The following is a 12,574-nucleotide window of genomic DNA, read 5'->3' as shown; positions in this document are numbered from 1 at the left end:
GTGGTCCTGGACTTAATTTTAGGAAATGAAGCTGGGCAAGTGGTAGAGGTATCAGTGGGGGAGCATTTTGCAGATAGTGATCATAACTCCGTTAGATCCAAGATTGTTGTGGAAAAGGACAAGGATGGGCCAGAAATCAGAGTTCTAAATTGGGGGAAGGCCGATTTTAATAAGATCATATATGATTTAGCCAGAGTGGACTGGGAGCAGCTACTTTTAGGTAAATCTGCGTCAGAGTAGTGGGACTCATTCAAGAAGGAAATAGGAGAGTATAGGGCCAACATATTCCAGTAAAGGCAAAGGGTGGGACCAACAAATCCAGGGTATCCTGGATGTCGAGGGATATACAGGTTTGGATAAAGAGAAAAAGGGAGGCTTATGGCAGATACCGAGGGCTCAAAACAGCAGAAGCCCTAGAGGAGTATAGAATGTGTAGGGGGGGAAACTTAAAAAGGAAACTAGGAGAGCAAAAAGGGGCATGAAAAAACATTGGCAGGGAGAATAAAGGAAAATCCAAAGTTATTTTACAAGTACATTAAGAGTAAGAGGATAACTAGAGAAAGAGTAGGACCCATTAAGGACCGTAGTGGTAATGTGTGTGGAGCCGGAAGACGTTGGTAGGGTTCTAAATGAATACTTTGCGTTGGTGTTCACAAGTGAAGGGCACGATGTGGGTATGGAAATCAGGCAGAAGGGCTGTGATATAATTGAATAAATTAACATAGAAAGGGAGGAGGTTCTAAGTGGTTTGGCAGGCTTAAAAGTAGATAAATCTCCAAGCCTGGATGAAAATGTATCCCAGGTTGTTTAGTGAGGCAAGGGAGGAGATAGCAGGGGAGCTGGCAATAATTTTCAATGCCTCTCTGGCCACAGGAGAGGTGCCAGAGGACTGGAGGACAGCCAATGTGGTACCGTTATTCAAGGGAGGAAGAGATAAACCAGGGAACTGCAGACCAGTCAGTCTAACCTCAGTGGTGGGGAAACTATTGGAAGCAATTCTGAGGGACAGAATTAATTTACACTTGGAGAGGCAGGGATTAATCAAGGACAGTCAGCATGGTTTTGTTTAGGGCAAGTCATGCCTGACCAATTTGATTGAATTTTTCAAAGAGGTAACCAGGTATGTAGGTGAGGGCAATGCATTTGACGTAGTCTACTTGGACTTCAGCAAGACTTTTGATAAGGTCCCGCATGGGAGACCGATAACGAAGGTAAAGGCCCATGGGATTCAAGGCAATTTGGCATATTGGATCCCGAATTGGCTGAGTGGCAGGAAACAGAAGATAATGATTGAGGGGTGTTTTTGTGACTGGATGCCTATGGGGTTCCACAGGGATCAGTGTTGGGCCCCTTGCTGTTTGTGGTATATATAAAATGATTTAGACTTGAATGTAGGAGGGTTGATCAGTAAGTTCGCGGATGACACGAAAATTGGTGGAGTGTTAAAAATGAGGAGGATAGCCTTAGATTACAGGAGGATATACACGGGCTGGTCAGATGGGCTGATCAGTGGCAAATGGAATTTAATCCGGATAAGTTTGAGGGGATGCACTTGGGCAGGACAAACAAGGCATGGGAATACACGATAAATGGTAGGACCCTGGGAAATGCCGAGGATCAGAGGGACCTTGGTGTGCATGTCTACCGGTCCCTTAAGGTGGTGGGACAGGTAGATAAGGTTGGTACGAAGGCATATGGGATACTTGCCTTTATTAGCTGAGGCTTGGTATATAAGAGCAGGGAAGTTATACTGGAACTGTATAAAATGCTGGTTAGGCCAAAACTAGAGTATTGTGTGCAGTTCTGTAATATGCATTTTGGAAGGAGGTGATTGCACTGGAGAGAGTGCAGAAGAGATTTACCAGGACGTTGCCTGGGCTGGAGAGTTTTAGTTATGAGGAGACATTGGATAGACTGGGGTTATTTTCTCTGGAGCAGAGGAGATTAAGGGAGGACATGATTGAGGTGTATAAAATTATGAGGGACATAGATAGGGTAGACAGGAAGGAACTTTTCCCCTTGGTGGAGGGATCAATAACCAGGGGGCATAATTTAAGGTAAGGGGCAGGAGGTTTAAAGGAGATATGAGGAAGAATTTTTTCAATCAGTGGGCGGTGAGAATCTGGAACTCACTACCTGAAAGGGGGGAAGAGGAAGATACCCTCAAAACATTTAAGAAGTATTTGGATGTGCACTTGCAATGCCATGACATACAAGGCAATGGGCCTAGTGCAGGAAAATGGGGTTAGAATAGTGAGGTACTTTGACCAGCGCAGACTCGATGGGCCAAGGGGCCTTTTTCTGGGCTACAGACCTCTATGACTCTATGACAATGACTCTACTTGACCAATGCAGATATCAACTTCTGATTTGTGCGAATGTACTTTGCTTTTAATAGCTGCTTTATTTGTTCTTCTCAATAGTCACCTAAGTAGTGCAGGATTGGTCTTTGGTGTTTCCAAAAGATTTGAAGTGCATAGCTTTTCTTTCTTATTTCTGTTCCAGAGGTTTGCAGTGCTGTACAGAAGTGGTCACACCCAAGGCCCCAAAGGCTCAGGAATAAGAAAGCAAATAAAACTTGTCAATCCAGGTTAATAGAATATTTGATATTGTTAATCTCTGTCCGATCTAAAATAATCTTGCATGGCAGAGCCAGAATACTTTTTCCCAAACATTTAACAGGCAGGGAGTCCAATCCAAAGGAGAAAAAAATTAACTGCATTATGCAGGCAGATAATAGGCTATATTCAACACAAAAATAGGAGATCACATGTGGCACAGCCCATCTGCAATGCCATGATGGCATTTCCAAGTGCTCAGCATTTTGCCTGCTCAGAATCCATGAAAATGATGTTTGGAAGAGGAGGAGGAAGAACAAAAAAAAAATCTCATGGATAACGTAAATAGGACAATCTTTTCTGACATTTTCCATGCAAAGAGCTCCATGTAAATATTGACATTCCTGAGTTAAATGTAAATGTTGATACTATTCTGGGCTTCTCCACAGCATTAATTTCTCAAAGGCAGAAGGCCAGACTCAGCTACAGAAAAATACAACAATGCTGCTATTGTAAAAAAAAATAGATTCAAAAACAGAAATTTATGCCAAGCAAATATAGAACTGTCATAACAGATTGAGTAAGGGATGCCCTTCTAGCCCCCTTTAGAGTCGGAGCAGTTTAGTTTAAAAACCTATGAAATAGATGATGATGTGGTGAAAGGTGATGTGAAGTAGTACTGAAATGGCTACAGTACATCGTTGATTTAGAGCTTGAAAATACATCAGTAACAGAAGCAATTATCTAGCTTGCTAAAAACATTCTTTTCCTCATTTTACAAAATGAAATGAACAGCATTCAATCAAGATGAAGCTACAAGAAACAGATTCAGAGCAGCACGAAGTATTGGTGTAAAAATAATGGTGCGATGCAGCAGCCGAAAACACAATACTACACAACACAAAAACAGTCAGCTAAAAGATTCTCATATAGGTTTGCAAAAACATCTCAAAGGTTTTCAGAAAATATTAGAATTTATATTTTGTTTAAATTTCTTTTATGATAGAATTCTAACAGTTTTCTTCCACGTAGTTAATTTGATCCATTTCAAGTACACAAAATATATGTGCAACAACTTAACTGTCACATAATGTGTACCTTACAAAATACTTACGTAAAAAATGCTTTTCTAACAGTGCAATTTCAAGATGTCCCTTAATTTCATTCAGTCGTTCAGATTCTGTCCTGTTAAAATCTTGAATTCCTGAAGCCATAATCGATGCCCCTGGGCCTGCCTGAAACAAAAATGAAAATTCTTACAGGAAAGAAATCTACCAAAAACAACATGCATGAATCAGTCATAAACTGCACAGGACTTGAGATTGTAATTCAACTGGCTGAATGCTGCAACCAAAAAAGTTTTGCTGATACAGCTTAATACGTAAAAGAGACTACTTCCATCAGCTGATTTCCTTTAAAAAGTGAATCAATAAAACGCAGGCAATACACAATATTCTTTCTAGCTAATTTATCCAGAGCTCAACTACTGTGCATCGACAGCCCTCTGGGGTAGAGAATTCCAAGGAGCCTCAATACTTAGAGTGAATAAATTCCTCCTCATCTCAGATTTAAATGATCAGCTCTTTATCCTGAGACCACATCCCCCAATTCTAGATTTCCAGACAGGGGAAACAACCCCTCAGCATTTATCCTGTCAAGTCCCCTCAGATTCTTACGTTTCCATAAAATCAATCTAATTATTCTAAATTCCAGAGATTATAGTGCCATTCTACACAACTTCTCTTTATAGGCCAAACCCCTCATCTCAAAAACTAATCTGACATTGCCTCCAAGCTAAGTATATCCTTCTTCAAATAAGGAGAGCAAAACTGTGCACGGTCTACCAGATGTGGTCTCACCAAAGCCCTGTACAATTGTGGCAATATTTCCTTACTCTTGCACTCAAGCCCCCTTGTAACAAAAGTCCAACATGCCATTTGCTTTCTGATTTGCCTGTTGAATCTGCAGGCTAAATTACTGTGTTTCTTGTATGAGGACACCCTGATTCCTCTGAACAACATATAAAAGTTTCTCACCATTTAAAAATATTCTGCTTTTCTATTCTTCCTACCAAAGTGAATAATCTCGTATTTTCCCACATTATACTCCATCTGCCAACTTATTAGCTACACTTAACCTTATCCCTTTGCGGCTTCTTTGTGTCCTCCAGCTTACTGTCTCATCTAGCTCTGGGTCATCACCAAACGTTAAATACATTACTCTTATTACCTTCATCTAAATCATTGATACAGATTGTAAATAGCTGAGGTTCCAGCACTGTATTCTTGCAGCTCCCCATTAGCAATAGCCTGCCAACTTGAAAATGCCCTATTTATCCCTACTCTCTGCTTTCTGTCTGATAACCAATCCACTATCTGTGCTAATATATTACCCCCAAACCAATTTGTCTTTTTGCAATAATTTTTTACATGGCACCTTGTTGACTGTCTTTTGGAAATCTATATATATTACATCCACTGGTTCCACTTTGGCTAAGCTGTCAGTTACATCCTCAAAAAACTCTAATACATTTGTCAGTCATGATTTCCCTTTTACAAAACCATGTTGACTCGGCCTAATCATATTATGATTTTGTAAGTGCCTTGTTAACTTCTTCTTAATAATAGATTCTGGCATTTTCCTGACGACTAATGTCAGGGTAACTAACCTGTGGTTCTCTTTTTTTCTCTGTCTCGTTCTCTTTTCCTGAATAGCGGTGTTACATTTGCTACTTTCCCATGCACTGAGCAATTCTAGAATCTAGGGAATTTTGAAATATCATAACCATGCAACCACCGTCTCTGTAGCCATCTCTTTTCAAATCCTAGGATATAGGCCATTAGGTCTCGGGGATTTCTATAGCGCTTGTCCTCTACTGATGTTAATTATTTTTGATTCCTCACTCATTAGCCTCTTGGTTCCCACTATTTTTAGTTTGCTTTCAGTGTCTTCCACTGCAAAGACAGAAAAAAATATTCGTTTAGCATCTTTGCCATTTCTTTATTCCCCGATATAATTTCTCCCATCTCAACCTCTAAAGGGACAAATGTTTACTTTTGCTACTGTCTTCCTTTTTACATACTTTTAGAAGCTTGTACACTCCAATTTCATATTTCTTGTTCCTAGCCCCAATGCAATTTGGTATCTTCTCCATAGCCCTGACCTTGCCTTCCCTGGAGATTTGGAAGTCGTCTACTTACACACTAGGTCAGATGGCATGCTCTACAATCTTTCAATACTGAAAGCAAAGATAAAAACACATTATGCCCTGATTAGGGAACCCTTTATGTTGATAATGCTGCGCTAGTCACCCACAAGGAAACTCAGCTACAAAGACTCAAGGGTTGTCTCTCTCACACCAGTAACATGTTCTCCCTGACAATCAGCAGCAGGAAAATCATGGTCAAGGAACAAAGGGTTGCGCATTCTGTCCCTGATTACACTAAACACTCCCCCACTGGAAGTGGTTAGCAAATTCTGCTACTTTGAGTCCACAGTGACAAGCAATCTTCTGTCCCTTGATGCAGGTTGCAATAAACACACAAATAAAGCAGCTACCACTTTTGGCCAACTCAAAACACACACATAGGATAACATCAAGCCGATCCTTAGGACAAAGCTGATGGTGTACGGCCTGTGTTCTCAACAACTTGCTGTAAGTCAGTGATACATGGGTGACTTACAGCTACCAGGAAAAGAAGCTCATTAATTCCCACCTTCGCTGTCTATGGCTCATTATGATTTTGTCCTGCCCAGATACAATCACAAATGCAGCAGTCCTCTCAAAGGCAGAGCTTCCAAGTGTGGTAGCATTAATTAAAGAGGCGGTTTCAGTGGATCAGGCCCACATTCTGTATGTTCAAATAACTGGAGCCAAATAAACAGTGGGGGTGTCCAAGGCTCTGCTTTAAGGATGCTTGCAAGTGTGACATGTAGGCCCTGTACATCGACTATCACACCTGAGAGTTGCTAGCTGGCAAAAGAGGGAAATGGCGACAACTCCTGTGGGCTAGCATGAATTACCACAATAACCAGTGACTACTGCAGCTTGGCAACAGGCAACAATGCCGTAAACAACTCACATCACATGGCAGCTTCATGTGTGGCACTTGTGACAGAACCTGCATCTTAGGGATTGGCCACCACAGCCATCTGCAAAAGTGCACCAAGTGAAGACAACCCACCGGAATGGATTGTTTGCTACATGTCAATCATCTCTTGTAGACGGACGGATGCCAACACAACTCCGTGGATATCTAAATTTCCCTCATCTGATCCCTGTCCACCAACCATTTTTCATTTGAAACACTACCTGTAGCCCTAGTTATTGAATTTGCCAGGACACTGATGGCAGCCCCATTTAAGTGCAGCCTGTCCAAACAGAAGAGTTTCCTATTTCCTCAATACCGATGGCAGAGCCCCATGAACCAAAACCACTTCCAACCCCACCACTCTGTTATATATTCAACTGCTGTTCTGCTTGACCCTATGCCAATTCACGTGTGGTTCAAGTAGTAATCTAGAGATTATTCCCCTCCAGGTTCTGGTTATTAATTTAGAGCCCATCTCCTCAAACTCCCTCCACAGAACTTCATTTTTAGTTCAATCTATGAGGATGTCTCCTACAGAGGCCACAGCAACTGGAGCTTTCCCCTCCCATCCAAGTTCTTAACCAGCCACGACAAGATACCTCCAACCCAGGCACCAGGGAGGCAACGCAATCTTCAGAACATCTGCATGTGGCTGCAGAGAACAATTCAGCTGACTAAATGCTTTTGAAGTAACATGGGAAATTATGCAATTTGCATATGCTTAAGTAAGAGGGTCTACTTTCTGGTTGGATTTTAGGCTTGGGAAAGACTAACAAATCCAAGCATCATGTACAGACGTTCCTGAACATATTAAAAGTTATAAAATACAATTTAGTGGTTAATATAATCATGTTATTTGCTGTTTCAATGTGTTCACTTATTCTGTTTTCTCAGGATTGACTATTTTCAACAACAACTTATATTTATATAGCACCTTAATGCAATGAAACATCCCAAGGCACGTCATAAGAGCATTATAAAACAAGTATGACACTGAGCCACATAGGATTAGGTCAAATGTCCAAAACCTTGGTCAAAAAGTTTTTAACAAGCATCTTAAAAGGAGGAAAGAGAGGCAGAGAGGTGTAGGGAGGGAATTCCAGAGATTGGGATTGAGGTAACTGAAGCTATGACCACCAATGGTGGAGTAATTACAATTGGAAATGCACAAGAGGCCAAAATTAGGAGTGCAGATATCTTGAGAGACTGGAGAAGATTACAGAGATAAGGAGGGGTGAGGACATGGAGGGATTTGAAAAAGTAGTAAGAGAATTTTGAAGTCCAGACGTTGCTTGACCAGGAATAGGCCAATGTAGGTCAGCGAGCACATGGGTGACAGGGGAATGGGGCTTGCTGCTAGTTATGACATGGCAGCTGGTTTTTGGATGAACTCAAGTTTACCGAGTATAGAATGTGGGAGACCAGCCAGGAGTGCATTAGAATTGTCAAGTCTAGGTGTAATGAAAGTATGAATGAGAGTTTTAGCAGCTGATGAGCTGAGACAGGGCCAAAGTTAGGCCATATTACAGAGCTGGAAATAGGCAGGTGGCATGAATATGTTAGCTATTTCTTGTTGGCAAATGTTCTAACAATTCCTTGGCCTTTGATTTTTACATTCAGTTGTGAATTGATGCTGTTTAGTTTGAACCAGTTGACCAGGTGTTAAAGCAAAAATGAGAGTGCGACAGACAAAGTTATAGACAGTTAACTGGATAAAAGACTTTTAATATATTACAGCAAGATTTACATTTCAGAGATTAATACTGTGTTCTGCAAAAGTGATTACAAAATACCACCATTCAAAATAACCAGTACTGCAAGTGTATGTCTCATTGGGAGGAGTATAGTCATCATTACGCTAATTATAAAACACGAATTGTAATGAACCAATCTCGCCCACACAGCCACATTTCAGCCAAATTCCAGAAAAATAAACCACAAGCACTAATTGTGACAAACAAGAAGAATGCTGGAAGTAAATGGTGAATTGATTATTTTTTCTTTCTGAATTGCAAGGCTTCAATCTTTCAGATCCAACTAGCAATTATAAACTTTACAATACTACTTATTAAGGAATGGTTCAAATATCAATTCAAAAGACAAAGTATGGAGTTGCACATTAGAAGAAATAGTGTGAAAATGCTCTTCATAGTTAAATATAATGAACTATTAAAGAACAGTTCAAATCACATAGCATTTACTGTTCAAGCAACAAATTCAAAAAGGTACAAGGGAGGAGTAGCGCCTCTCACAGGCAGGCTCACTGCATTCTTTAGAGTGAGTCATCCTGTACTGGTCCGCACCTTCACCTAGCTCCACCTGCATCTCCAAGTAGTTGTTAGCATGCGACAGTGGCCATTACCTGGTAAACCACTTTAGCAAGTAGGCCAAACTAGGTGAGAGTGGCCAAACACCCTCAGAGACTTAGAGATTTGTCTACCCTGACATGCGAAGACCAAGTCCGGCAGGCTGGACAGATGAGATTAATCTAAGGTCCAATGGACTTGAAGGAGGATCAGTACCCCATATTGCAGAATGTGTAGAGCTCAACAAGACACAGAAGACGTCCTGGTCAACCACTGCATCTGGATCTATATCCAGCCATCTAGACTCGGCTTGCCATTGGACCAAGGTAGGTCAGGTCAAGAGAGCAAGACCGACAATGGACAAACTCTCCCTCACTATAACCCAGTTCTTGCTCAAGTCATGTTCATCATCCTCTTTCATCTTTCTCATTCAAAATGCACAATGATTTGTAGTTTTAAGAAAGAATGTCTTTCCAAGAATGTCAGGAAAAATATAAAATATAACCTGTTGCAAAGAACTGTAATACTAAAAAAGATATCACAACCCACAAAAAAATGAATACAAAATATCGTCCTTTACCCTTACAATGCTGCATCTAATGGCAACCCTGACCTCAGTGACAGCAGTATAAGATAATGCAGCAGCATATGGCTCCAGCAATGTAGGCAGACATTTGAGTAAGACGGCCATGTTAGAATCATAAAACTACTCCAAGTTCTGGATAAGTTAAAAATTTCCTTCAATTCAGAAGCTTACCTGAAACAGCCACGTAAATGCTGTGGCTACAAGAGCACGTTAACAATTGGGTATTCTGTGGCAAGCAACTCATCTTTTGACTCTCCAAAGCCTCTTTAACATCTACAAGGCACAAGTCAGGAGTATGATGGGATAAGCTCCACTTGCCTGGAGGATGAGTGCAGCTCCCACAACACTCAAGAAGTTCGGCTACATTGTGCATGGTGTCAATGTGATTGGCAACCTATCCACCACCTTGTGCATTTGTCGCTCCAACCACTAGTACACCGTGGCTGCCATCAAGGCTTTAACAGTAATTTTAATCCATGGCCTCTACTGTCTTATTTTTTGTTTCAATGATGTACACAGGTTACCAACATTGTAGCTGAGCTAACTTTACTGATAACACATTTTACTAACAAACATATATCTGCAGTAACTGAATTCTATCAAACACCAGGTCGTGTGATCCCCTATCTAGTACAGTGTACTGCATAGTATCTAATATTGGAGTCCATTTCCTTTTTTTGTAAAAAAAAATCAACATTTTATACAACTCAAGTGCACAAAGTCTCTTATCTATTCTTTCTCACTCAGTTTTGATCAGCCTGTTTTGTCTTACTCATCTCTGTATCTCTGTGGTCTTTTCCCAATTCTTCCACTGGATGTTCTGAATGGTGACAGAGATGATTTTGAAGGACAAGGGGCCTTCTCCAGCTCTGTGTCACTATCATTCCTTTTCTGGACTCTCAGGCTTTGTCTGGTTATCTGTTGCTTCACTGGTGCATTCTGGTTTTTGATCTTCAGCTGCACTTTCTGGTTCAGAGCAGGGCTGCACTTCATTTGTTTTCTGTAAGAATTTCCAATTTCTCCTGTCGATTTGGAGTCTGCATTATGTAAGACCTTGGTTCTCCTGTGATTCCTGTGACAACAGCAGGATTCCAGATCCCTTCATGCCGAAGCCTCACCGTCTCTCCCATGTTCAGGGCAGGCAGAGGTCAGGGACTGTTTCTGCTTCTGCTGTCTCAGTTTGAGCAGGTCCTGCACGTTATATCTCACTGGCTGTGGAAATAACAGTTGGGACATAGTTGGAAGCTTAGTTTTGAGTGTTCTCCCCATCAGGAACTGTGCTGGAGTTGATCTGATGTCCTCTAATGGAGTATTCCTGAAATCTAGCAGAGCCAGGTAAGGATCTCTTCTGTCCACCTCTGCCTTCTTCAACAGGTGTGTTAAGATCTGCATGGTACGTTCCACCATTCGTTGGTTTATGGATATTTGGGACTTGACGTAGTGTGGCAAAACTCCCAGTCCTGTGCAAATTCGCGAAACTCACAGCCTAAGAATTGTGTACCATCATCTGAGATGAGCACTTTAGGCATGCCATGGGGAGAAGAAATTGATTTTAAATGATTTACTACAGTGATGCTTTTACTATCATTTTTCAGCAGCACAAGACTCAAAAAACTTTGCATAATAATCAATTGCAAGTAGAGTACTCTCTGTTGTGAAATGTGAATAAGTCCACTCCAGTTTTCTGCCAGGAGCTTTCCAGAACACTGTAATTGAAGTGGTTCTTTCTGAGACTGACTGGACTTTTGGCACATTGCACACACATTCAACATTTCACCAATTTGAGCTCCCGTTCCAGGCCAATACATCACATCTGGAGCTCTTCTCCTGCCTGTTTCAATGCCGAAGTGGCTTTCATGTAAGCGCTGCACCATTTCTTTCCTCAGTGTTGCGGGATTTATGATCTTTTTTCCCTTGAAAAGTATTCCTTCTGCTACATGAAGTTCATCAAGAAGTTTCAGTACTCTTGTACAGCAAAAGAGGCTCCACTCCGATATGTGGGCCAACCAGTTTGCACAATCTGCTGCAGTTTTCTCAGGGTGATGTCGATCTTGGCCGCTTCCCTGATCTCATCTGTGGCTGCAACCAAACTGGATAAGTTCTTTGTCAGCATGTGAACCTGTGCTTCAATTTCTTTATCCTCTTCCTCCATGATGGGTAGGTATACACATGACAGTGTGTCTGCAATGTACTTTTCCTTGCCTGGTTTGCTGACCTGGTACTTCTGCAGATGCATTAGTAATCTTTGAATTCTTGGTGGTGCACAGTTCAGGGGTTTTAAGTATAGCTTCCAAAGGCTTATGATCAGACTCTATCTCCACGTCTTTGCCAGAGACAAACTGGTGGAAACATTCTAGGCCAAACACAATTGCTAGCATTTCTCTATTTAAACATACCGCTGCTGTGTTTCAGTCATTGCCTATGAAGTGTATGCCACTGGTGCCTCATTTTGCAAGAGGCCAGCTCCCAGGCCAGTCTTTGAAGTGTCCACTGAGATCTTGACTGGCTGACTGACATCACCATACTTTAACACTGGTGCCTGGGTCAGTGTTCTCTTCAAACTGGTCAAAGCTTCCTGGTGACTTTGTTCCCAATGCCATTCCTCATCATTTTGTAGAAGTTCTCTGAGAGGTGCTGTCAGGTCTGATATGTTCGGAATGAATTTCCCAAGATAGGTCACCATTCCCAAAAACCTCTCCAAGTCTTTCTTACATTCTGGGGGTGGTATGTTCATGGCTGCTTCGATTTTACTCAGGTCCAGCTTCAGTCCCTGACTTGTTAGCACATGTCCCAAGTACTTGATTTCATGAAGGCCCATTTTGCACTTTTCCTTCTTCAACTTGAGGTTCCTTTCTCTAGCTATGGCCAGCATTTGCCTCAGTCTATGGCCATGTTCTTCTTGTGAGGCTCCCCAGACCAACACATCATTGATATAGGTTTCCATGCTCTCTAACCCTTCAAACAGCTGCTTCTCTGTTGTGGTACACCGCCGGAGCTGAATTAAACCAAAAGGTAAGCATAACAACCTGTATC

General features: G+C 41.5%; 1 protein-coding gene across 2 annotated transcripts in view; it reads right to left on the bottom strand.

The window, feature by feature from the left end:
• gramd4a (GRAM domain containing 4a) overlaps positions 1-12,574 on the bottom strand; it is a 144,698-nt gene that overhangs the window by 89,052 nt on the left and 43,072 nt on the right. For both annotated transcript variants that reach the window (XM_041203181.1, XM_041203180.1), the window contains exon 3: positions 3,673-3,793. In XM_041203181.1, the coding sequence (XP_041059115.1) occupies positions 3,673-3,793 (121 nt within the window). The remainder of the gene's footprint in view (positions 1-3,672; positions 3,794-12,574) is intronic.

Source organism: Carcharodon carcharias, chromosome 13 (assembly GCF_017639515.1).
Source record: "Carcharodon carcharias isolate sCarCar2 chromosome 13, sCarCar2.pri, whole genome shotgun sequence".
NCBI lineage: Eukaryota > Metazoa > Chordata > Chondrichthyes > Lamniformes > Lamnidae > Carcharodon > Carcharodon carcharias.
This window is presented reverse-complemented; position numbering and strand designations above follow the sequence as displayed.